Below are 27,725 nucleotides of genomic sequence, written 5' to 3'. Positions count from 1 at the left end.
CTATAATTCTCTTTTTTAATAGTGTCTTTGCCTGGTTTTGGTATCAGGGTGATGGTGGCTTCATAGAATGAGTTTGGGAGTATTCCCTCCTTTTCAATCTTCTGGAAGAGTTTGAGAAGGACTGGTATGAGTTCTTCTTTGTATGTTTGGTAGAATTCCCCGGTGAAGCCGTCTGGTCCTGGACTTTTATTTGTAGGGAGGTTTTTAATTGCTATTTCTATTTCATTTCTAGTGATCGATTTGTTCAAGTGATCAGTTTCTTCTTGATTGAGTCCCAAAATCTTAACTCTTACCTCAACTCAAAGTCTAAACTCTTGTCTTAATGTCGTCAGCTCAAAATCCCCAAATCTCCTCATCTAAATCAAATATGGGTGATACTCTGAGTCTGATGCATATTAGTGTAAAATTCCGCTCCATCTGCAGATGTATCTTTTTTTTTGTATTTTGCTCCTAAAATTTAATGATGGGACAGGCATAGAATACCAGTTATAGATATTCCAGTTTAAACATGGAGGAAATATTGGAGGGAAAAAGAACCACAAGATTCCAAGCAATTTCAAAATCCAGTCAAGCCAACTCCATTAAATTTCAAGACCTGGGAATAATCTGGGGCTTTCAACTCCACCCTCTGGATTTAAGGCTCTGTTCTCTGGGTTCATGGCACCACCCTCAGAGTCATCTTTCCTTCTTCATGTAAAGTAGGATGTATTTTCAGCTGAGTAGTTTCATCAGCCTGTTTCCTGACTGTAGAGTTTTGAGGGTCCAAAAACCATCTTTCATCTATACTCTCTCTGTCCCTTTCAATCCAATCCAGTCTAGCAATTTTTGTTCTCGTATACTATTCTTAAGGACCTTGTGGGTCTCAAGTATATATGGTGGATATTCACTCCATTAGACAACACTCTTGACAGGTCTTTCCTAGATAATCCTATTTCTGTTCTTGGCTCTGCTGAGATGGTGGTAGAGATCTGATTGAAATGTTTAATCTTTTCAGAGAGGTTTCTGTGTGACTCAATACATTGACCTTTTGATCTTCCTGAAATAATAGCAAAAGATTGTCCAGCCACTGCCTTGGCTTTTTCTCTAGAGCATGTATTCTTGACAGTGAATCTCTAAATTTTAGCATCCTTTGTTGTCTGGATAAGTTGATAGTTTCCAAAATCATTAAGTCCTGGTTCTTTTTGTTTAACAATTTTTCCCTCAATTTCTTTCCTTCCTTTCACATTTTATGTAAGCAGCAACCAACACCAGGACATACTTTCAACACTTTGCTTGGAAATCCCCTTGGCTAAATATCCAGTTTTATCATTTATAAGTTCTGCTTTCCACATAACTGTAGGACACAATTCTGCTGAGCTTTCTGCCACTATAAGGATCACCTTCCCTCAAGTTTTCCAATTATATGTTCCTCATTTCCTTCTGAGCCTTCACCAGCAACAACTTTAACACCCATAATTCTACTAACAGTCTGTTCACAATGTTTCAGAAATTCTCTGAGGAAATTTGTGTTTTCTGTACCATGCTCTGTGCTTCTGAGCCCTCACCAGTGGGATGTTTAACATCCATATTTCTAATAACAGTCTGTTCAAGGTAATCCAGGCAATTTCTGTGATGCTCCTCAAATTCTTCCAGCCTCTGCTCACTGCCCAATTCCAAAGCTACTTCTTCTGCACTTTTAGGTATTTGTTATAGTAGCACCCCACTTCCAGGTACAAAAATGTTTACATTCCTTTTGATTGCATCACATCTTTGTGAATCTGGGGTTTTTTTGTGATTTCTGTGATAAAAAGCAAGTAATAGATAAAAATCAGTATTGAATAAGAAATGAGGGAAGCTGTGTCCAATTTGATTCCAAGGTTTGAGTGGTTGAGCAGTACCCAACAGGCATACCCATCCCACTATATGTAATTGTGGCTATTTAAGAATGAAGTAGAATTTTTTAAATTTATATATATATATATATATATATATATATATATATATATATATATATATAATTTTTAAATTTTAAATTTATATATATATATAATTTTTTTCAAATGGATACTAAATTTTAGTACATAAATACTTATAAAGTTGTATGGACCTAACTGTTTAATAGTAAATGGAACTAGTACATATTTCTTTTGACCGAAGGATGTCGTGAGAAACTTGAGACACTAAAGGTGCCATGAACCAAGATGGTTTGAGAACTTCTGTCTTAGAGGGACATTGGATAGAGTAGTTGATACTTTAAGCAATGAGAATTCATTGCATATTTTTGAATAGAGAAGTGACTTGAAACAATTCTATCTTAAGAATATAGTACATTGTACTTATGCACTGGTTTATGGTGTATAAGCTGCTTTATGTGAAAGCACTTTATAAACCATATGTCAGTTGATAAATCTGAAAACAGAATGCAGGATAGATTGAAAAAAAAAGATTAAATGCTATTGGAGTAATCTGGGTATGAGGTGACGACCTGAAATAAGAGTAGCTGTGAAAAAGGAAGTATATGACAGATAGTGTGAAAAAAAGATCAGAAAATTTGGTGATATATTAATAATGGGATAAGGGAAATAAAGGAGAGGAAAGAATCAAAGGTCACTTCAAAGCCTCAAATTGAGTAGACTGGGACATTGGCAGGATCATTGATAGATAATGAGGTTGGGAAAAGGAACAGTTTCATGTAGTGGCAATGGTGGAAACTTGATTGTAGAGGATTAAGACAAGAGAGAATGAAGAGGAGGTAGTAGGTATAGACCACATATACCAAGTTTGGGGAAGTAGAAGGGAGGATATTAACAGAACAGTGGAGTCAAGGCAGGTTTTTGCAAGAAGGAGTGGGGTTTCAGAATACATGAGAACGGTGTCTTGATTGAGGTGGTGCTTGCATGGCTGTATGCATTTCTCAAAACTGATAGAACTACACACTTTAAAAGATGAATTTTATCCTGTGTAAATTTTACCTTAATATTTTTGCCTGAATACATGAGAACAGAAGTTTATTTTTATGTTTTAAGTTGAGCTATAATTCACATACCATAAATGTCACCATTTTAAATGGTATACTTCAGTGGTTTTTAGTATTTTCAAAAAGGTGTACAACCATCACCACTCTCTAACTCCAAAACATTTTCATCATCCCCAAAAGGAACCCCTTGTCCACTAGCAGTCATTCTCCATTTCCCCTCCTCTCCAACCCCTGGTGACCACATATCTAGTCACTTTTTTCATTTTTTACTGTGGTAAAACATACCTAGCATAAAATTTACCATCTTAACCATTTTTAAGTGTACAGTTTGGTGGTATTAAGTACATTTATACTGTTATGCAACCATCACCACCATCCATCTCCAGAACTCTTTATCTTGCAAAACTAAAATTCTCTACCTATTACACAATAACTCCCCATTCTTAACTCTTCCTGGCCCTTGGCAACCACCATTCTACTTTTTGTCTATGAATTTGACTACTATGAATACCTCATGTAAGTGAAGTCATGCAATATTTGTCTTTTGGGACTGGCTTATTTCATGAACATAATGTCCTCAAGGTTCGTCTATGTTGTAGCATATGTCAGAATTTCCTTCCTTTAAAGCCGAATAATAATCTATTGTATGTATATACTGCATTTTGCATTTTGTCCATCAGTGGACACTTGCGTTGCTTCCACATTTTAGCTCTTCTGATTTGTAGTCTGTGATTTTGTATAATATTTGTATAGCCACCCTTGCTCTCTTTTGGTTACTATTTATATGAGATATCCTTTTCCATTCTTTCACTTTCAACTTATTTGTGTGTTTGTATCTAAAGTTAGTCTCCAATAGACAGCATATACTTAGATCATTTTTTAAACCCATATATATTACCTATCTCTCTGTATCTTTTGATTGGAGAGTTTAATCCATTTACATTTAAAGTAATTATTGATAAAAAGGACTTCTGTCATTTTGCTATTTATTTTACATGCTCTTTATAGATATTTTGTCCCTCATCTCCTGTATTACTATCTTCTTTTGTGTTTAGTTGATTTTTGGTAGTGAAACCTTTAAATTCTTTTCATTTCCTTTTGTGTATGTTTTATAGCTATTTCTTTGTGGTTACAAAGGAATTACATGATCCTGTGATCAGGAGTAGCAAACAGTGATCAGAGCACAAATCCCTAGTATTTAGAGGACAGGGTCCTTTTTGCCCACCCTGGCTCCTGCAAGCTGCTCTTGGAACATGTGCACAGACAGCTGCCTGTCAGAGGACTGGGGTAGGAGATGAATAGCTACCACTAAAAGCTGAAATTTGCCAATTTATGATCCAAGAATTCCCCTGGAAATTATAGGTCTTCAGTAGACTCCAGAGTTCCAAATAGTTACATTAGACAGATTCTGCCAGGGCAATTGTTTTCTAGATGGGGAAGCAGATTCCTGGTGCTTCCTGTTCTACCATCTTCCCAGAATCCCATCTAATCTACTTTTTTCAAATGATTGATTGATTGATTGATTTTTTTTAATGGAGGTACTGGGGATTGAACCCAGGGCCTCATGCATGCTAAACATGTACTCTACCTCTACCATTGAGCAATATCACCACCACCACCCCCAATCTACATTTTTTAAGTAGATTTAAAGTAGAATTTTAAGAGAAAACAAGGAATGGTTCTTCATCTGTGACTTTTAGATAAGGATATAAGCATAGAGGTAGGAACATTGGTATGTTGTAGGGGAATAAGATTTTTATAGGGAAGCTTATATATAATTATTTTAATCTTCTCTGTGCAGTCAGAATCTAATTTAATATGAGTAAGGAGTTAAGGAAGAATTCCTCTTTAGGAGAGAAGAGGTCTGCAAAACCCTTGGGGAATGATCCAGGGAGTCAAGAGATTTTAAAAATACTAAATTTGTAGTATTTCAATTATCTACAGCTCTACATTAAGTTGTAATCCTGGGTTGTAGAATTAAATAGGAATTAGTCACTAGAAATCGGCAGTTTTTAAAAGTAAAATTCAGGTTTTATACACATTACATCATTTGACCCTGGGTCTGCTTTTGTTCATTTGGGAAAAGATAAAGGAGAAAAGGCAAGAGCCATAATTAAGGTACAGCCTCCACTAACAGCTATGTGGTGGAAGGTTGAAGGAGACTTTGTTGCCCATTGGTGCTGTAACTGCCATGATCAACATTTAGATGAAGAACTATATAGACATTTAAGTATTTGATTGATTTGTAATAGATAGGGTGCGGTATTTGACCCTCTGACTTTCAACTTGGTCCTGAATTGTTTATCTGTAGTTATCTGACAATAACCCCCCAATAACATATCTACTATTTAGTCTTCCGTCATTGTCTCTAATATCAGCTCCCCTCACCACGATTCTAAAAGCCCTGAAAATTTGGAGAACACAGTATTTTTTAAGACTTGTAATCATCTTATCTTTTCAACCAAAGTGACTATTCAATATTATGACTTTGTCATTTTGACATGTAACTTGCAAAGGCATTGGATTCCCATCCTAGTTTCTGAAAGTTTAGATATTCAAACCTATGGTGAATATTCTAAATTGCTGGTTTCTGTTAAATGGTAGCATCTTAAAGATTGCAAAATTATTCAACAAATTCTCAACATTGATATGCTTAAGTACATTTATTTATTTATTTATTTATTTTTCTGTCAGGTTGACAATAAATGCCCTTGCCCAGAAGCTCAATGCTTATTGGAAGGAAAAGACCTCCCAAGAGAATTTTGAGACCTCAGCCATAGTCAGGCCAATACCGTGAGTAGTAACTTTAGAATATAAAAATATTAAGGGTAATTTCTATAGAGCAAATGGAAGGAATAGGGTAAGGTGGTGTTTTTGCATAAGGAAGTTTAATTAACTAAAAACAGGAAATCACAGTTACTAACTTCATCATTCTCTCTAGACCTCTTCATTCTGGTATAATACTTATGTTGTTTGGATCATAAATATGAAGAGTTTGGTACTGTCAGTTTATCCTATAGGCAGTGTGATATAGTGGAAGATGATAGGCATTTAAATCAGCTACTCCTGTTTGAAAATCTGGATCTGCTTCTTAATAGTTGGATGAGCTTGAGTAAGTAAGTCCTTTCACCTCTCTGAGTATATTCAATAAGGTGACATAACCTTTTTAGCACAGTACCTGGCATATAGTAGGCATTCAGAAATCTTAGCAAACTTCCCTTCCCTTTATTCCTAGTGAACATTGTTGGAACCGTACCAAGAAATTTGATAATAGAAATAGAGAACCCAACACATCAGAAAAATGTAGAATTTATTGAATCTAAGACAGGGAATTATACACAGAATGGTGGATCAGGATGAAATGCCTCAGTAAGCCAAGAAAGGAGCATAACACAGAGGATAGAGTGGGTAATAACACGTATACAGTCAATTACACCATCAAGACAAAGACTAGAGTGTTAAAAGTTCATTTTGGGATAAGCACCTGTTTTTTCAGATGGAAATCATCAGACAAATGTGTGATATAAAATTTTGTTTCAAATGCAACATGATTCACTGCCATATGAATATCACTGTCTTATTCTAAAGATCCTTGCTCATGCCCAACCTCCATGATTTTCAAAGAAATGCAGATTAAGATGAGATGCTTTTTTTGCCTTTTAAGTAAGCAGTGACTAATGCAATAAAACAGATGTTCATATATTCCTAGACTGTGTGTATGTATGCTATATAGCCTTTCTGGAGATAGAATTGTAATAATGATTATTTATTAAGTACTTACTTATATGTCAGGTACTTGTCTAAGTTCTTTCCATGTTTTTACATTTATTTAATCATCACAACAACCCTGTGAACTAGACAGATGATATTATTACTTCTTTGCAAATGTAGACACTGACACACTGAGCGCTTAAATAACTTGTTCAAGACTAGACAAGTAGAAACTGGTAGATCCAAGGTCCAAAATTATAGGCAGCCCAGCTCCCAAACCCAAGTTCTTAATCACAACACCCTTCTGGAAGGATGCAATGAGAAGGATATGTCATAGCCCCTGCAACTACCTATTTATTACAAGCACGAGCTAAAAGCCTCTCCTATCTGCCTGGATGAAAGGATCTACTATGGCCTGCATGTAACCTGAGGCAGGGAGTTGCTGTCTCTAATGCTTGTCCCTGAGAAAGTAATATTGGCGTGCTTCTGCAAGAGACTCTTCTGTGCATGTGCATGTAAAACCAAAGCTAATAGGACCTTTCTTCTCTTTCCATTACTGCTGAAACTGCTTTCTCTGGCTCTAAATAAAACAGTCGCTGTATGGAAATATATAGACACCAGAGGTCAGGCCTGAGCTTAGAGCTTAAAGGTTGCAAGCCTGTAGCAGCCAGCAGCTAGGAGATAGGAAGCTGTGTGTCCGAAAACGTGTATGAATTCTTTTTGTTAAAACAGAGTCTTGAACAAGAAGGGGACATTGTATTTGAGTGGTAGACTTATGAGCATCTTTTATTTTCTTTTTTATATATTTCTGTATTTTCTAGTTTTTCTATATACACTGATATTGCTTTTATAAGTAGGAAAAAAGGACTATTCAAAAAGATAAGAAAAATATTGAACTAAGACATAAAAGAATCACACTACTTTATTAAAATGTCCAGTATAAGAACAGTATAAATGTAACATACAGAAAACTGTCCTAGGCTAAATTACATGGTTTACAACTTGGTTCTAGGTGCGTCTCTACTCTCTTTCTGTGCTTTTCTCCAGCCTTCCCCCTTCCCACTCTGGTCTGCCTTTCACATATTAGATGCTGACTACTTCTGCTATATATGGACCACCTCCTCTTACAGAGAAACACATTCACTTTAAAGTGTAGGTCATTGGGTTACACTTCCTGGGGGAGATGGAAATGGGTATGTGTTTTAAAAGTAGAACTCTTGAAGAATTTTATCTTAATAATTTAACCCAGTTGTTGGACTGGAGCCACCATTTCTAGTTATGAAATGTAATCAAATTTGTTACTTTTTCGGATTAACTTTGGGAATATCAAACTAATAAAATTTTGATTTAAGTATAAACAAAGAAATTTTGAAAGGTAAAAAAAAGAGGACTAGGGAGACTGCAGGGAAATGGGGTAGACATTTTGATGACGATGCTTCAATAACTCTCAGAAATGCATTTCAAATCTATCATGGGATTGTATAGAAGCAAATAAAATGATACTATGGGTTTTACTTTTTAGTAATACTGTAATATATATCAATTTTTTTGCTGATTAATGCATTTTCAAGTTAAAATTATCCTTTTGTTTGCTTAGAGCAAGAGATGCTGGGATAGATGGGAGGGCATAGCTCAGAGGTAGAGCACATGCTTAGCATGGGCAAGGTCCTAGGTTCAATCCCCAGTACCTCCACTTAAAATAAACTAAATAAATAAACCCAATTAACTCCTCTTGCAAAAAATTTTTTTAATTAAAAAAAGAAAAGGAAAAAAAAGAGAGATTCTGGGATAAATACTATTGACTTCTATAACATGGTAGCTCACCACGTTAAGACTTGCTACTATTTTTCATATCCATATCTGGTCTAGTTCTATCATTGTTTTATCTATGAAGATCAAGATATGTATATATATATTTTTTAGACATCTTACTATAATATTTCTAACACATTTCATATATAAAATCATGTTTTTTTTGCTTTTAGGGTATGCCTCCCTAATATAAGACAGAGCACAGAGCTAGAATATACAGTCATACTTCTGTTTTCCTTCACTCAGGAAGATTCCTGATCAGACATGGGTACAATGTGATGAATGTCTTAAATGGAGAAAGCTTCCTGGCAAGGTTGATCCATCTACATTACCTGCAAGATGGTTTTGTTACTATAATTCCCATCCAAAGTACAGGTAAGGTTAAGACTCAATATTATGCCAGAGATAACACCTGATTTGTCTCTATATTCTAAAACGTTCTTCATCTCAAATCTACAGTCTTCAGCCTGGCATTCAAGCTCCTGTGCTAACTGGTCCCACTCTACCTATCCAGCCTAATTATTCATTGTATCTTAACACAAACCCTCTGCTTTAGCAGGCCTGTGGCTTCACTCTTCCCTGCACATGCCACACACATTCCCTCCTCCAGGACTTGATGTTGTCATCCCACTTGCTTACAGTGGCTTTCTGCATTCCATCTGCATCCAAATTATATCTGTCTGGGAAGGTTATTTTGTGTGATACTTCTCTGTTGACAGTAGTTTACAGTGATTTTACTCTGGCTTCCTGTGGTATTTAATTCTTGACATTTGTTCACATACTATTTGAATTTTTCGGATGTTTTTCATATGTATGAACTTGGGCTCTTCAAGCGATTGTAAACTATTCGAGAACAAGGGATTTACTTTTCAGGTTGAGTCGATGCTTTTCTTCATATGCTTCCTATACCTGAATCTGTTATAGTACCTATTGTACATTCAATGCATGTTTGTCTTTCTAATATATTCCTTGAAGCAGCTAACATCTAGATAGTGCCTGGCATAGCCATAAGCATTCATTTCAATTTAACAGATATTTTTGATTTAAGTCAGTCTCATAGGTTCATAGTAATAACTCAGTTTGCTTCAATTCAGCTATGACTTTCTTAATTTTTTTTCTGCAGAGTAAATCCTGACAGAGAAAAGGTACTAAACCAGAATATGCTTTTTAGAAAAAGTAAAAGTTTAAAAGGGAGAAAATTAAGTAAATGAAGTCCAGGTCTGTAATGAGCAAGCATTCCCCCATAGTCTCCAGATGTGCTTCAGTACCTCTTCAGGCAGAGTAACTGGGATTGTGTGATTAAAACATGGGACAGAGTGCTTAGAAGTCTCAGTTTTTGAATCCTGTATATCCTATCAGTTTATACTTAGTCCAGAAGACGTAACCTCTCAGGGCACTTTGTCCTCTTATAAAATGGGTATAACGTAGGGTTTCCACTTATTATTAATTTTTGTTTATTTCTAGGAATTTTCTGAATACATGTTCTAGTACTCCTTTCAGCTTTTACTCCCAAAATTCTCTTCTTCAGAATAAGCTAAATACTACATATAGCAAGTGTCTTTTCATTTATGGAATCCTCTCTTTCTCCTCTTAGCTAATCTTTGTTCTGTTCTTTTTTATAATGGAAGCTCCTAGTCTCTTCTTGCTGCTGTCATAGCCTCTGATTTCCTTGTTCAGGCATCATCACATAGTTTAGGGATTCTTCTGCTTCTAGACTGCACTTTGGGAGTTACTTTCCTAGTAGACGAGAGGCAAAAGGCCTAGGTTCTAGTTTCAGCAATATTCCTTTGTGTGGAACCTCAAGCAAGTCTCTTGTGCTTGAACCTCACTGTGTAAATATAGAGATTATGTTTATGCTGTCCACCATAATATGAATTTTGTAGCTATCAGGTACTTTGAATGACTTGGGAGAAAGGTGATACATGCACCAAAAATAATGATATGATATACCTCGAAATAAGAACTGCTACATGTTAACCTGCACACAGGTTTTGTAATATGGGTAGAGTCTGAACTCCATAATGTTGGAAGGTTGTTAACCTGCCTTGTCATAGTTGGGAGGAAAGTAAGGGGTAAAAATGAAGGACACATTTTGTTTCCAAAAGATGATTTCTTCTCTGTACTACAGGAGATGCTCTGTTCCAGAGGAACAAGAACTCATTGATGAAGACCTGTACTTGAACAAAGCTAAGAAACAGTTGAGTATACCCGAGGTGGTGTTCTGTATCATGCAGTAGTGCAGCCTGAGCCTTCTTAATAGGACAGGGGAATTTTGAGATGAGAGATGACTTTCTTTGTTTTGTTTTTAATGATTTCCCTATTGATCTCTCTGTTCTTCTAATTCTTTATTCTTTGTAATCATCTCCTGAATGTCTCAACTAGTGGTTGACTTAGCCTCTCTCCTTCCCCTGCTCCTCTTTTGATAGGACATTTGAAAGCTCTCTTTAATCATAGAGTTCAGGAAGGAACCCTTAGTTACAAAAAGAGGCTCACAATATTTCTAGTTTAGAAGGAACATTTCAGCCTAAATCTACAATGGTAATCCATTTCAGACTGAGAAATTTCATGAGTGAACTAAATAGCACTTTTATCTTCTCCTATAGAGATCAAACTGTTGAGAAGAAGAAGTTGCCAATGGAAAATGAGAGCCACCAGGTGAGAGACAGCCCACCCTTTTCATTTTCTCACATAAAATTTTCCCCAACAGAAGACATAGGTTGAAGGAAGCAGCACTCTTGAAAGCTGCATAGAAATAATGAACCATTTGTTCTGGTGGTCTTTTGTTTTCATTGGATCTTTTGATTTTGCTTTGAGCTGCTGCTACTGATGTTCAGATCACCAAAAATAGATGAGCCAAATCATTTATTGCCCATATTTAGATTCAGTACTGATTCTGGACAGTGTGAATGTCATATTTGTTGTCACAGAATATTCAGGGTTATGTTCCATCCTCATACAGGCTGCTCCTGTTGAGTGTCTGGTTTTCCTCAGTCTCCTTTCTTCCAGGATTCAGGGGTGATTCCTTCCTCCTTCCTTGGGAAGAAGGGGTGGTTCTTTGTGCCCCTTCCCTATCCCTGCTTTCAGGCTGGCTGGCTTTATAAAGACTCTGCTGTTTTGAATTTTCAGGAGCACTGTCTCTCGGACATGGTTGCCCAGCTCCGGACGCTGAAGGGTGCAATAAGGTTGGCCGTCCTTTCAGGGACACTCCTTTCCTGACAGCCACCATAGCACCCATATATCTTCCCCTCCCAACCTTGCCTTTCTGCATGATTTTCCTCTTGACCCTCTTTCCCAGAGATATCTGCTAGTAGCATGTTAGATTCACTTTCCACCCACTCAGTCAGGGTAGGTCAGACTGGTGAGGATAGAGGCAAAAAAATACTAATTCTTCTGACACCCTACCAAGACCCAGGTGTATTCATAAACAGGTTTCATACCCTAATGTCTTGGCTCAATAGTCTGATCTAGAGATTGGGAGATTTCCTGGGACTGCCCTGTCCTCAGTCAGTTTACCTCCCCTTTATACTCCTTCACCTTCATCATTCATACTATCTTCATAAGCTGGCTCTCCCACAAGATCCCAGATGCATGTCTCTGTGTGTGTGCAATGTGAATACATGTTAGTCTCGCATGCATTTCTCCAAGACCAGCACAGACTCTTGCTGCAGTGCTTATTCCCTCCATCCCTGCCCTCATCACAGATCTCAGAGGAGTGAAAACTCAGCCTTAAACTGGGTCACAGTAGAGAATTAGACACTGATTAGGGGACCTGGGTTTGTGTTGTGGGTGGGATGACTCTAGGAGCCAGTAAGTGATTTGGGGAGGTCTGTTGGTGTCCAGCTGATAAGGTTATAACTGAACATGCCTGGGGTCAGTGTTCTAGTGTTCATTACTGCGCGCTGTTTGTTTTGTGTAGGAAACAGTTTCTTTTTATTTGGCCAAGTGTTCTTTCCTAGCATCAGAGGATTGACTCATCCTTTGGTATTTAGTTTGAAATTGGGATTTTAATGAATTGTTTCTTTCTTTACTAGGTATTCACTAATCCACTGAAGATCCCTTCTATTCAAGATATGGATGACTTGAATAATAAGACAACTGGATATGAGGGAATTGATAGCCCTAGCCGGCTTTCATCTGTTGGAGAAGAAAGCAGAACACCTTCTCTTCAACTTAAGCCTCTGGATTCCAGTGTTTTTCCATTTTCCAGGTGGGTAAAAAAACAGTCTCTCTTCAGTGAGCCTCAAGGTTTGTTTTTTTCTGTAAAATACATTGGTATGGTTATCATTTTTTCCTAAGGCCTGGCATGGAATTCAGAGGAAAAACAACATTTTTGAGTTGATAGAATTGTATGTTGCATATACCCCCAATTTTTCAACATTATAACTGCTATGTCAAGTCTGTCTACCTATCTCTCTTTTTTTTTTAACTTTTTTGAGGTAATCATCTGATGAATGTTCTTTTATGGATTATGTATTCACATTATGTTGGGAATTGTGTAAGTGAAATAATGGACATGAAAACTCTTTGCATACTGTAATGTAGTATACAAATGTAAGGTAATATTACATAGGTAAGCATTGTTTCTTTCATTAAGTTTAGGAATAGTAAAATCCTGTGGGGCCCCATAGGCCTAGCACACGTTGGCCACATATAAAAATAAGTATTAGAAGTTTGTGCCATTAGATAAGCCTTCTAGTTTCCTAGAGTAAATTTTGAGTATAAGTTTAGTCTTGGGACTTATTTTCCATCTTTCAGCACCTCGTCCATATTATTTTGTTAGTATTTACAACAAGAATTTTCTTAAATATCAGGAATATTTGAAGCACTAAAAGGTATGCCCCACTGCTGCCATGAGACTGGAACTCAGAACTGTTGATTATGACTTGCTTTCTCCTCTCTACTGTGCTTCTCGCTTCTGGCAGAGCCAAGCCATAGGGAAGGTACAGAGTTGCTCTCTAAAAGTAGAAACTTCTACAGTCCTCAATAATGTGACTATTATATAGTGGGTTGTGAACTTTATATTAACCCTTTCCAGTTTGGATATCTTCTCAACATACTGCAGGAGAAAAGCAATGGATATATGATAGGATAAAAATGACTCCTGTCCCTGCCCCTCTTAATGTTACTGATTCTTTTCCCTCTTCCTTGCTTCTTAGGTGAGTGTTTTCAGCTTCTCACCTAGACAAACATCTCTTCATGTGTGCAAGTGCCCTATTCAATGATTCTTCCACAATTAAGCCCTGTAGATATTAAAAGAACCCCATGACCCCCTGAGAATGAACAAAGAGTCTCAAGGGGAAGTAAGCTATTAGGAGAAAAACTAATAAAACTCTGAAGAGATGAAACAAGAATCTGTATGAAAGCATCTAAAACAGTGCCTTGGAAGATAGTAGGTACTTAGTAACTAGTGGTTGAATCTGAGTCGTATTGAAGGAACAATTTCTAAAATAGAACTATACAGCAAGGGGGTAAGAATTATAGCTAGGTTGGTCTCAGGGATTTGAGTTTAATTCTGCTGTTTCCATACATAGTTTTCCAGCTCCCATTGTAGATTGGGAGGGGTGTACAGTAAAGTGCGGTATTTTTTTAAGCACATTGTTACCTCTCTACCTTGATCTCCTTGAGTTGGTTGTATATCAGAGTTGTCACTGGAATATCAAGGTGTCATTGCTCTTGAAGGCTGTCCTTTCCCTGCTGTGACCACTTTTCCTTTCCCTTCAGTGTTTCTGCTGTTACTATCTAGTGGATTTTGGTAACTTGAAGGAGATTACAAATGCTAACCTATGTTATGTGTGTATTTTATGAGTGTAGTATGGCAGTACATCCATTGGGTGGCATACTTCATCAGTCTTTATTAGGACTTCTGTTTAAGTCTTAATGGAACTGCTATATCCAGAGCCGAGTTTTGGCTCTAGAAAACAGGTAAAATACTTCGACTGTTTATGTGTAACTTTAATTTGAGAATAATATTCTTTCAAGAGATATGTGATAATTGCTGCTGCTAATGTCTTATGTGAGGTCAGTAAATGATGGTGATGTCACTTTGAGCTACATGTATAGGGGGATTCAGATTAATTGGAAATAAGCTGCCTTTTTATAGAGGAAAAGTAAGGTATTCAAGAGTTGAGTAAAATACATAGGGTTTTCTGATAAAAGAGTGTTAAAGGGAATCATAGGTTTAGTCAAGATTTACAAAGATCTCCTTTGTTATCAAAACCTGAAGCTGTTAAGGGTCTTTGGGTCATGTAGTACAGCTCTCTAACTCTAGATAAAATAAAGCCTACAATAACCAAGAGTGTTTTAAAATTTTCTAGTGTGGTAGCTTATAAGACCTAGAAGGGGCTACAGATGCATCATTGGAAACAGCTTTGTGAATGTAGCAATGGGAGGTGAAGACCTGCAATAAAGAGTAGATTCAGCCAGTATTTAAGCAAGCATAACCTTTTAGGGGAAGATAGCTTATTTCTGTTAAAGGAAATAGTCCTTCCTGTTCATTCATTCTACATATATTTGAGTGCTTACTGTTTGAAAGCAGTGCTCTAAGGAATCAAAGATGAAGGAGCTTATGGTACTCAAAGTTATATATGTAAGCATCCCTAATACATGCTAGGTTTCATATGAGTGATATAAATTAAGGTCTAAAGTAGCCACGAGCATATGGACAAAGGTGAGAATTAGTGGCTATAATTTATTTAGCTGTTTAGAGAACTTTTGAGCAAGCTATTATGTCAAAGACTTAATTATTTAATGTTTTAAAAGGATAACAAAAAATCCAAATTACATTTTAGTAGTGGAAGGAGAGGGGAAAAGACATTCTAATATATTTAAAGGAATATTGAAACAACAAATACAAGTTAGAAATAGAAAAAAACAGTTTTGTAAGTGAATAAGATTGATTTGGGGGCCAGTATTAACATTTTAAAATATGATCTTTGAGAGGGATTTCCAAAATGGCAAAATGAGGAGTGTGATGAACTCTTTCACCAACATATAACCATTTAACTGGAGAAAAATTATTTAACAAAACAGTCATCCCTACTTCCTGGAAATTGTCCTAGGAGCATACAGCTAATAGAGAAACATTCATTCAAGAAAATCTGTTAAGTCTCAGAAAGAACAGCAAGAGTCTAAGGCATTTAGCCTGCTCTTATCCCCCTCCAAACTATGTTTCATGAAAACTATTCAAGGAGCTCTAACCAAGTGGATGTGGTCAAGAAGTTGGGGGCTCCCTCTTCCCCAGCTCTTAAACTAGAGCTATGGTTTCACCTGCCCCTGGAAGGGGCAGGCCTCTGATATTTCTCATATTCCCTAGGTCTGTTTTGCAGAAGTTCTGTTCAGGCAAACTCAAGAGGACCAGGTCTTTCTTCTTCCACTCAGCTTTCTGTTCCCCTTCCCAGTCCCCACTCAGAGGTTGGAAGCACTCACCTGGGGACAGCATGCTGACAATCCTGAACCCCTACTGCACCAACCCCAGCTTAGGGCAGAGGCTCATGCCAGAAGGAACAAGCCAAAAACCATCCCAGCGTCCATTTGTAAAGAAAAGGTTTCACCCTTGGAGAGTGGGCCACAGTCCTTGCCCCTAGCTCTTACACAGTGGAATAAAGGTTCTGCTTAGGGAGAGAAGGAGGCCTTACAGTTGAAGAATTCCCAGTTCTACCTGAAGGAACTGACTTTGTGTGGAACAGATCATGGAGACTTCCATTCCTAAGAGTATTATCAAAAACAATGAAAATCTTAGTGGTGAACAATTAAGAAGGCACTCATAGCTCCATGATACAAGTTACAACAGGCAAAATGACTGAGTAATCAGAAATTTGTTAACAGAGAGAACTAATCAAAAGAACAGCTAAGAAGAGCTCTCTTGGGATCATAGTCAACCCTGTGCAGGAAGGTTGTGCGTAAGCACAAGAGTGTACCACTCAGGAGATAAGGTGGACTTTAAAGCAGTCCCCAAGCCTCACATAGATCAAACAACAAAGGTCAGGAGCCTCACTGGCACTAAGGACTTAAGCACAACCTCTGATTAACCACTGGCTGAACAATAAACTACTCTGACCCAGGAGCCTTTCCTAGGAAGCCAGGCTTAAAAATAAAATTATATATATCCATGGTAGTCTGAAAGACTGTACGTGCATAAGGCTGTGCCCTCTTAGAGGTAACCGAAGAGGAAAAATCCAAGTTACTACTACCTGGCTGAATGTGAGGCAGAAACATAAACTCCTTGAACTGTGATAGCAGCCTTCAAGCCACATATACATTCAGTGGCAAAAGGTAAAAATCTAACTGGATAAGGGGTCTTAATCATGACTTTTGACCTATGCTAACCCAAGGAAACTCCTAGATTGCCAGATAAAAGATTAAAAACCAAGAAGAAATTTGAGCAGGAACATCAGAGGTTGCATACTACAGAGGAAATAAATTTCAAGGAATCAGTTTAGCCAAGTCACTATTAAAAAAAAAAACAGCAAACAACAGGAACAACCACTCAGGGAGGTAGGATCAGTGTCCAGAATTGCCATACTATATTATCTAAAATATCAATTACCAACAAAAAATTATGAGACTTGCAAAGAAACAGAAAAGTGTGATCTGTACATAGGGGAAAAAAGAAGCAGGTAATAGAAACTGCTCCTAAAAAGATTCAAGTGTTAGATTTAGCAAAGACTTCAAAGCAGCCATTATAAATATGTTCAAAGAACATGTTTAATCAAATGTAAAATATTAATAAAGGGATAGAAATTATTTTTAAAAGGAACCAAGTGGAAATTCTTGAGGTAAAATATGCAATAACTAATGTAACCATTTCACTAAAAGGACTGCACATTAAGGCTGGCAGAAGAAAGAATCAGAAACTTGAAGTTATATCAGTTACAGATTGTGCCATCTGAAGAATACAGAGGAAAAAGAATGAAGAAAAATGGAAAAAGCCTCAGAGAAATGTGGGACACCATTAAGTGCGCCCAACATATGTAAAATAGGAGTATAAGAGGAGAAGAGAGGGGGAGGAAAACCAGTAGAAATGATATTCAAAGAAATTATGGCTGAAAAGTTTCCAAATTTGATGAAAAACATTAATCTACACATCCAAGAAGCTCAAGTAACTCAAAATAGAAACAATACAAAGAGATTTGTAGCCATACAGTGAAAATATTGTGAAAATATTGAAAACCAAAAGTAAAGAGAGTATCTTGAAAGCAGGAAGAGAAAAAATATTCATCATGTAAAAGAGAACCTCAATAAGATTAACAACTGGCTTCTTATCAGAAACATTGGATACCAGGAGGCAGTGGGATGACATATTCATAGTACTGAAAGAAAGACTTCAACCAGGGATCATAAATCCAGTAAAACTATCTTTAGAAAATGAAGGTGAAATAGATACATTCCTTTATAAACAAAATTTGATGGAATTTTTTTCTAGCAAAACTGCCATGCAAGAAATACTGAAGAGAGTTCTTTAGCCTGAAAGCAAGTGATACCAGATAGTAATTCAAATTCACATGAAAAAACAGAGTACTGGCAATGATAAATGTAATTAATTATAAAAGCTAATACAGTGGCATATTTCTTCTTTCTATGCTTAACTGACTTAAAGAATAATTGCATAAACAATATGTATATATTTGTGTATATTTTCGTATATATGTATATAATTTTATTGTTGGGCTTATCTGCAGATGTAAAATGTTTGCCAGTAACAGCACAGAGGAGGTGAGTGGAAACAAAGCTGTACTGGAGTAAGGAAATAAAACCAGATGGTAGCTCAGACCCATAGTAAGAAATGAAGAAAATAAAAAAATGGAAAAATAAGAAGATTGATTTAGCAAACTCTATAAATATAAAGATGTACTTGTTCTACTTTCTTCTTCCACTTCCTCAAAAGATATAACATTACATAAGTAATGATTGTAGTAATGTTTTGTTAGATTTGTAAATGTTCAACTAGAAAATACCCACATAACATGGAAAGAGGAACAGTAGAGGAAGAAAGGAACAAAGAAGGTATGACACATACAGAAAACAGAAAGATTAAACAATTCATCTCCAGTTGGAGATTATCAGATTGGATTTTTAAAATCCAACTATACTACCTATATGCTTTAGATTCAGAGATAAAAATGGTTGAAAATAAAAAGTTGAAGAAAGACATACCATACAAGCAGCAACCATAAGAGAGCTACCGTGGCTATACTAACATCAGGCAAAATTGACTTTAAACAGAAAATGTTACTAGATATAAAGAGGAATATTTTATATTGATAAAGTCCATCAGGAAAATATAAAAATTATACCCATATATGGACATAACAACAGAGGCCCCAAAATGAATGAACCAAAAGCAGACAGAATTGAAGGGAGAAATAGACAATTTAATAATAATAGTCGGAGACTTAACTTTACCACTTTCAATAATGGGTACAAGATCAACAACGAAATAGAAGAGTTGAAGAATTCTATAAACCAACTGGACCTGACACATATGTACAGAGCATTTTGCCCCCAAACAGCATAACACATTTTCTTCTCAAGAGCACATGGAATATTTTCCAGGGTAGGCCATATATTATGCCATAAAACAAGCCTTAAGAAATTTAAAAGGATTGACCTCATACAAAGGATGTTCTTCAACCACAGTGGAGTTAAATTAGAAATCAACAACAGAAGGAAATTTGGGAAATTCACAAATATGTGGAAATTAAATAATACACTCCAAAATAATAAATGAATCCCTGTCAAAATATCAGCTGGCTTCTCTGCAGACAGCCAATGGAGGAATATGACAAAAAGGAAAAAGAAAATGAGAAGAGATTATATAGCTGGAAAAGAATTACTAATATGTAAACCCTAAATTAATCTTTACTAAATGAATACAGATCTGCAGTAAATTGATTCCTAAAGGGAAGAACCAGAAGTATTTATAGAACCAATAAGTAAAATCCACTCATTGCCTTTCATTGACATAATAGTTCTAAGAATTTGAGAGATCCAAAAGGAAGAATCCAGCTGCCTATGAAAATAACAAATGAGCTACTCGTCTGGATAATGGTTCCTTGTCTCTGAAAGACCCTTCTCTGGGAGAGGACTCTACACTGTAGTGTCTTGAAGACACAATAAACTTATTGTGGGCTGCAAAAAAACAAACCAAAACAAACAAAAACATAATAATTCATTTTTGATCACCTCTTATGTACAAAATTTTGTTCCCTCATCCCCAAGTAGCACAGTTAAGCTCCCTTCTGTCAAGGAGCTTATACTTAAGTGGCGAACCTACAATACACACACACAGTAGAAAGTAATGTATGTTATATAGAGATTACTAAATTGCTATAGGAATTCAGAGGTTGTATTTGAACTGGACTTAGACATGCAGTGTTGAGGAGAAGTGCATTCCAATCAAAAGAAGCAGCATGGGAAATCATGGGGCATTCTGTTTGGCTGGTGTTTTTGAAGGGAAATAGTGAGAGAAAAAGCTAGGGCCAAATTATATCCCAGCTCTGCCACTTACTAGCTACATGATCTTCACTAGTTATTTAACTTCTCTAGGCCTGAGCATCCTTTTAAAAGTGAAGTTAAGAATACCACCTACCTCAGGTTTAACTGGGAGATTTGGGTCAGACCATACACATTACGACTTTTCACACTGGCTGGCACAGAGTAAGTGTTCAGCAATTGTTTCCTATGTTTTGGAATGGAAAAGCTTAAATACCAAGCTAAGACATTAAAGCTTTTATGTTGTGGGGAACAATACCTAAAGATTTCAAGTAGGGAGGTGACATAATCAGAGCAATGCCATAGGAAGATTAAAGTGGCAGTGGGTGATCTGGAGGTGTGACACGGGGATACTGGAGGTAGCCATTTCAATAGTCCAGGAGAGGTCATGAGAGCTTGAACTTTTGAGTATTGATAATGGTAAAACTACATAAAATTACTGAGAGTTTGGTGGTATCGAACACAAATAGGAAACATAGGAGAAGGAGCATATTTGAAGGTAAAAGTGAAAGGTCAGTTTTATACATACTGAGTGAGATGCCAGTGGGACCTCCAGAAAGAAATATGTGATGGGCAGTTGGAAATTCAGTGCTGGAGATCAGGGCTGGGGGAATGACTTGGGGGTTATTTCCCAGAAGTTCGAGCCAAAAGGTTGTATGACATTACCAAAGGAAAAAAAAATGTACGGAGAGAAGAGAATTAAGGACCTTAATGCTTCCCTTAGCGGTGGGAAATTGAAGAGAAGGCAGATAATGTGACCTTAATGGCTTTTCATAAAACTTTGTTGTTTCTATCTGGTAGCATATACTATTCCTTCATACCAGCAAACTGTTTTACTATTTGCCTCAGTTCCACAGCTAAATGGACCATCTACAGTGGCCCTTATGCATGTTTAAAGATGGATACATTTGTTCTTACATAGCCCCTAAGTCCTTTTGCTTTGCCCCTGAGGCTGACACTACAAGATCTATTAAGATAGCAGACCAATTTTATTTCAGGGTGAACACTAGTTTTGGAGAACATTAAGGCGTTATAAGAAGCTAAGGTTTGTGATGTCTTAACAGATACTCTCAGAAATTGCAGAGAAATGTGGGCATCCTTGAGATACGGTGGCAAATAACATGCCTGGTTCTTTCTCATTGAAAATTTGAAAGTTAATTTTTACCTTGAAATTTCCTGGTTTTCTGGAGAGAGAGCAGAATAGTTATAAGGATAAAAATGGGGGTCCCATCCTGCTGCATGATATATATAATTGCCTATGGATTTCACTGGCATCGTTTTTTTTTTTGTATGTTCCTTCAACCGTTAGTGTATATAGCAGCCAGAAATGGAAGGTGATTTGAGGTCACTATCCTGGCCTTTCCTGAAGAACTGAGGGAGTGCCTGTTTGCCCCAACAGAGAGGAATTCTTTTGTGAAAAGTGAGAAATGACTTGAATTGGCCAATTCAGTTTCTTTGTTTCTGACTAGAGCCTTGTGTTTTAATTAACTTTTACAAGTGGATAATGGGCAGTAGCCCCAATCCAGTTGGCTGGCAAAGGCATTGTGTAGTGTTCCATTGGAATATAAAAATGTGTGTTAAGTCTTTGATCCTGGAAGGTTTTTGTGACACTTTAAAGTTAACGAGCTGGCTCAGTCTCCTCTACATATTCCAATAGGCTTTTTATGACCTTTTTTTCCATTCTTGTGTTAGGGGATTTTGCATGTGGTTTTTTTGTTTGTTTGTTTTTCCTCCCTCTACTTGTCTTTTGGAAACTTTTAAGTCAGTCTAGTTTCCATCCTATTTTCAGAAGTCTTAGCAAGGTCAGCCTGGTCCTGTTTTATCCAGATACCGTGTCTTCATGCCTTTTGATTTCATCTCTCCGTTAAGGCCTATTGCTATGTCAGCAAATTGCATGAGTGAACGGGTTGTGGTTTGAGAGTAAAGATGTAGTCCTAACCTGAAATGCCCTGTGAATAACAGCTAGAGTCAGTTTTAACATGGGAAATTTGAGGACGGGGTTCCATAGGATAAGGAAGATACTTCGCTTGTATTGTGACAGCTTAAAATTGAATTTCCTCTTCTTGCAGTAAGTACAAATGGATCCTAGGTGAGGAACCTATGGAGAAACGAAGAAGGCTCCAGAATGATATGACAACACCTCCTCTGGATTATTCCATGCCTGGCCCTTACAGGAGGGTAGAGGCAGCAGTTGCCTACCCAGAAGGGGAGAACAGCCACGAGAAATCCAGTTCTGAGAGAAGCACACCACCGTACCTTTCCCCGGAATACCCCGAAGCAATCAAGAACACCGGTCAGAGTAGGGAGGTTTCAGGTCTGTATTCAGGGGCACAAGACCAACAGCAGGGGGCCCTTCTCTCTGAAGAATTAGAAGATCAGATGCCAAGATTGGTAGCAGAAGAATCTAACAGGGGCAGCACACACATAAACAAGGAAGAAGTAAACAAGGGACCTTTTGTAGCTGTTGTCGGTGTTGCAAAAGGTGTTAGAGATTCAGGAGCTCCCATTCAGCTGATCCCTTTTAACAGAGAGGAGCTTGCTGAGAGGAGAAAAGCAGTTGAATCCTGGAACCCGGTGCCTTATTCTTCTGTGGCCTCTGCTGCCACCCCTGCTGCAGCCGTTGTGGAGAAAGGAAGAGGCTACGAGGAGAGCGGGGGTCGTAATACGCCAAAGATGAAGAACCAAAGAGAGCTAGAAGAACTGAAGAGAACCACAGAAAAGTTGGAACGTGTTTTGGCAGAAAGGAATATGTTCCAGCAAAAGGTTAGGGGCAACACCTTACCACCAGGAATACAAGGTCATTGTAACTGAGGGACCAGAGAGCTGGAATTCCGATGATCTCATGTTCTGAGGCCTTAAACAAAATAAGCCATTGAGTGATTCTGTGGTATGTCTCAGACTAAGTGAACCCTAATGTTCTTCCTTCCCATATTTTGGGATGAAAAGGCCCATAGGGAGAAGAATATCTGTAGAGGAATTCCAGGGTGAATAGTCGGGAAATTTGGGGGCACTCTCTTTAGCTTTCAGTAGTATGTGGGGTCATTGAATTTCTGTTTCTTGGACTGCAGGTGGAGGAGCTGGAACAGGAGAGGAATCACTGGCATTCTGAATTCAAGAAAGTCCAACATGAATTGGTGACTTATAGCGCCCAGGAGACGGAAGGCTTGTATTGGAGCAAGAAACACATGGGCTATCGCCAAGCTGAATTCCAGATTCTGAAAGCTGAGCTGGAAAGAACCAAAGAGGAAAAGCAGGAACTAAAAGAGAAACTGAAAGAGACGGAGACACACCTGGAAGTGCTGCAGAAGGCTCAGGTCTCCTACCGGACCCCAGAGGGAGATGACCTAGAAAGGTTAATTACTAGGGTTTAGTTATCAGCTTGAGAGTGCTAATGGGAAGCATCCCTTAGGACCCCTCGTTACTGGTCGCAGATAAGGGAAGAAGCCTTAATTAATTCCTAGGCCACCAAGGATTGAGGAATCACTTCTTAGAGAGCTGCAGCCAGTCTCCCTGTGCTTGGTGGCATTGTGCTTCCTTCTTTCTTTCTAGCTAATGGAAATGTAATTGTTGAGAGATGTAGGCCCATGTTGAAGGAGCTTCATTTTGTTCTGTTGGCTAACGACTTCATGTCATCTCTTCTCCTGTCCCTCACTCCATCATACAGGGCTTTGGCAAAGCTTACGCGGCTGCGTACCCACGTCAGCTATCTCCTTACTTCTGTCCTCCCTCACTTGGAGCTTCGTGAGATCGGGTTTGACTCAGAACAAGTGGATGGGATCCTGTATACGGTGCTGGAGGCAAATCACATACTGGATTGAGCACCAGATACTTTATATCCCCTTTTCTACCCTTCTCTTCCCTCTCCTTTCCTCCCTCCCTCCCACACCTCTCTCTCTTTTTCTCTCTCTCTCCCCTCTTCCCTCCCTCCCTCTCTCTCTCTTTCTTTCTCTCTCACCTTTATGCCTTACATCGAGAATCTTTGAGTAAATCCTGGCTCTTAATCAGTCTGCTTCTCATTCAGTCTTGGTGTGGAGAAAGAGTCTAGTTAAATAGGCTTTTAAGAATCCCAGGAACAGAAGAGTAATAGTCACCAAACCAGGTGACTGGAAAGCTTTAACTTTCATGACTCAGATACTTGGCCTATTTCGTATTGTTTCTGAAATGATTTGTATTCATTTAGGTTAAATCAGTCAGCAAATATTGGGTCCAATGTACCAAGTGTTTGGGGATAAGTTAAGAAGCATAACTCATGGTTTCAGCCTTCAAGGATCTCACAATCTAGTTGGAAACACAAGATACACACCAAGTTAATTGACTTGTACAAGCAAGTGGCACAAACATGATAGAGAAGTTCTGGGGGAGGAAGGCATCACATCAGAAATGGGACCTAAACTGAGGTTGGTTTAAAGAGCGGCACGACAACACTGTTAACGACTGTTGTTCTTCACGTGGTAGGACTGTGGTTGATAGTTTTTCTTCTCCCTATCTTCCTGCTTTTTTCAAATTTTCTATAATAAACCTGTTATTCTTCTTACATTGGAAAAAATAAATCGTTTTAAAAAAGAATGAGTAGGCTTGGATTTAGATATCACATGAGAGACTGTGAAAACATAAGGTAAATTTTAATTTGTAATTTATGTCATATTTAGCATCACTTCTGGAAGCATAGCATGAACAAAAGCACAGAAAAGGCTGGAATGTAAAAAATGTGTTTGGTAGGAGTGATGGGTTAATGTAAAGGGAACTAAGGTTAAATCATGACCCATTTACCTACCCCCCTCTGTGGTATTTGCATTTTAATAAGGAATTCTTGAAAAAGAAATCTTCAAGGCTTAAATTTTTAAACTGTGTATCAGCAAACTGTGGGACTTCAGGTTGTGGGGGAGGTATTTTAGAGCAGCGAGATCTCTTTGCTGTCCCTCAGAATACACTTACCTACTCTTCAGGCTGGTGCTGAGTGAGGGGTGGCTCTCATATCAAAAGTGGTAAAACCTTCTTGTAAAAGTAGACATTTTGTTTATTCATTTCTTTATTATATTTATTTATTACTATATATTTACATAGTGTATACTCTCCAAACAGTTCAAGGTACTCTTCAAAAGATACTGAATAATAAATACATAAAATATACCAACAGTGAAAAATAGGAAGTAATGGAGAATCTGTAAAAGGGAGGTGGGATCAAGCAATCTGAAAAGAGTTAACTCGTCTGGAGGAATGTTTTGGGCATTCATTCTGTTTCTCCTCTGCGTAGTTACTTCAGAAGACTCTCCCAAACGTGTTTTAACTATATTGAAAGGAAGCCCATCGTCGATTTTCCCAGTGGGATTGCAAGGAATAGGGGGAGGCCAGAGCCATGATTTACCACTAGCATGAGTGCTTAAAGCTGTCCCTGGCCCCCTTTTCTCACATCACTGCAGCTCTTCCCTGACACGTGATTGATTCTCACGTCCAGCATTTAGACCATGATATGGAAGACCTCGGTTGTCTAAATATAAATTTATTGAAGGATGGGTGGGAGCACATTCAGCCATTCTCTCAGGGATACTTCTTCTTCAGATGGGGGCCGTGAAAGGGCAGGACTTTGCACTGACAGGGACAATATTGGAAGGGAGGATGGTATAGGGAAAAATTCAGAGCCTTGAAGATTCAGCCTGAGAGAAAGGGGAGTGTGTATGTGTGTGTGTGTGTGTGTGTGTGTGGTCAGTGTAGGGGCAGAGTAGGAAGGAGTACAGGCAATTGAGCTTTAAAATGAGAAAGGTGTAAAAAAATTAATTCATCCTTACCAGTACTTACTCTCTGTGGTCTCAACCCCAAACTGCTTCTTCCAGCCACAGTTATCTGTTGCGTCCATTCACTACAATACCAGAGCTACCCCTCTGTTCCCTGTTTACAGTGAAACCATACCAGCATGCGGTCCCTTTACCCAAAGTTAAATGCCACAGAGGAGAGATTGGAGAGAGTCACCCAGCCCTACTAGAGCTTATGATATAGTGTGGAGGCAAAAGACATTGAGAAGAAGAAAGTGGGCGTCTCCTGGCTATCCTGTTAGGGGAACATAGTCATAATCCTCTTTTCAAGTGTCTCTCCCATTTGCCCTTTAACTTTTAGTTTCCACAGTCAACATTTAGGTCCTTACAACTTCATGCCTCCCTAATTAAAACAGATTCTTAACTGGCTTCCCTTGTCTCCTATTCTCACTCGTTCAGCCAACTCTACTCACTGTCACTGAATCGCTTTTAATGACCTCACCAGATTAGGCCTCTGCTCAAAGACTTGCCAGTGTTCCCAGTTGCCCACTGAGTGCAATACAACTTCCCATCTGGCTTCAACCACGCACTCCAGACTCTTCCAGCATTCCAAACACAAAGCATGTTCCATCCAAACTGAACTACTTTTCAGTTTCTGAACCTGTCTTGAGATTTTCTCCTTTTCCACCTTTGCCACTTCATTCTCTTTGCCTGGAATGTCTTCCTTCATCATCTTTCCTTTGGCTCAAATATCACCTTTTTTCTTGGAAACCCCTCTGATTAACCTAGCCAAACATGACGTTTTCTTTGAACATACAAGTTTTTTGTCACTTATAAGGCTCTTATCACAAATTTCCTTGTTCTGTGTTCCCTATTAGCTCCACATTCAAATATTCAACCACCTACTTGACATTTACACTTCCATGTCTCACAGGCATTTCAAATAAATCATGTTAAACAGTGATACATACACACCGTGGGACTGTTCCTTCCTCCAACTTTCCTCATTTCAGAAAATGGCACCTCCACCCACCCAGTTGCTTAAGCTGTAAACCTGGAAGTCATCCTAGATCCTCCTCTCCTCTAGCCCCACACATCCAGCCTGCCAGAAAGTCTGTCAATTCTGTCTTCGAAGTATAGTTTGACTCTACTCATTTTTACCACATCTATCTTAATACAAACTATCATCACCTCCCACAAATAATTGCAAGTCCTAAATGGTTCCTTGCTTCCACTCTTGTTCCCACAATTGTCTTACTACAACCAGAGTGATTAAAAAAAAAAGATCACATGACTCCCTGCTTAAACTCCTGCAATGACTTATTGCGCTTAGAATAAAATCTATACTCCTTACAAAGTCCTACAAGACCCCTGCCTGCTTCTTCTGCTCTATCTCTTGCAACTCTTCATCATACCTCACTTTTCCCCTTGCTCACTGTGGTCTTCCCACTGAAATATTTCAGGCTCTTACTTAATGTAGAGCCTTTATCCGTGCTGTTTCGTCACTTGGAATGCTCACATCTCCAGTCTTGGTATAGCGGGCTATTGCTCGTCCTTCAGGTCTTCGTCTAAGTGTCAGCTTTCTCAGACAGGCCTTCCCTGGCAGCCATTTCTCTCTGAGAAATCTTCTGCTCACTTTTTCCAAGAGCAGTGATAGTTTATTTCCAGAGAAGAAAGAGGAGCTATCCTCTTTCACAGAATAGACAGAACATGCCTCAAGAAAATACAGTCATACCTTGTTTTACTGCGCTTCACAGGTACTGCATTTTTGTTTTTGTTTTTGTTTTTGTGCCAACCCTGTGTGGAGAAAGTCTAATTGGTGCCATTTTTCCAGCAGCATTTGCTCATGTCATCTCTCTGTCAACACTTTGGTAATTCTTGGGATATTTCAATCTTTTTCACTATCATTATATTTGTTATGATGATCTGTGATCAATGACCTTTTATGTTACTCACTGAAGGCTCAGATGATGGTTAGCATTTTTTAGCAATAAAGTATTTTAATT

At 38.1% G+C, this 27,725-nt stretch overlaps 1 protein-coding gene across 1 annotated transcript in view; it reads left to right on the top strand.

Annotated features, from left to right (window-relative positions):
* The window catches only part of MORC4 (MORC family CW-type zinc finger 4), a 50,083-nt gene extending 25,548 nt beyond the window's left edge, over nt 1-24,535 (top strand). Inside the window, exons 10-17 of the mRNA XM_072957795.1 lie at nt 5,651-5,749; nt 8,726-8,854; nt 10,608-10,676; nt 11,083-11,134; nt 12,511-12,686; nt 22,039-22,732; nt 23,038-23,321; nt 23,634-24,535. Coding sequence (XP_072813896.1) covers nt 5,651-5,749; nt 8,726-8,854; nt 10,608-10,676; nt 11,083-11,134; nt 12,511-12,686; nt 22,039-22,732; nt 23,038-23,321; nt 23,634-23,787 — 1,657 coding nt within the window. The 3' untranslated portion in view covers nt 23,788-24,535. The remainder of the gene's footprint in view (nt 1-5,650; nt 5,750-8,725; nt 8,855-10,607; nt 10,677-11,082; nt 11,135-12,510; nt 12,687-22,038; nt 22,733-23,037; nt 23,322-23,633) is intronic.
* Nucleotides 24,536-27,725: the final 3,190 nt, after the last annotated feature.

This window comes from Vicugna pacos, unplaced genomic scaffold, assembly GCF_048564905.1.
Source record: "Vicugna pacos unplaced genomic scaffold, VicPac4 scaffold_76, whole genome shotgun sequence".
Taxonomy (NCBI): domain Eukaryota; kingdom Metazoa; phylum Chordata; class Mammalia; order Artiodactyla; family Camelidae; genus Vicugna; species Vicugna pacos.
The sequence above is the reverse complement of the archived record's forward strand: the minus strand, read 5'-3'. Positions and strand labels throughout refer to the sequence as shown.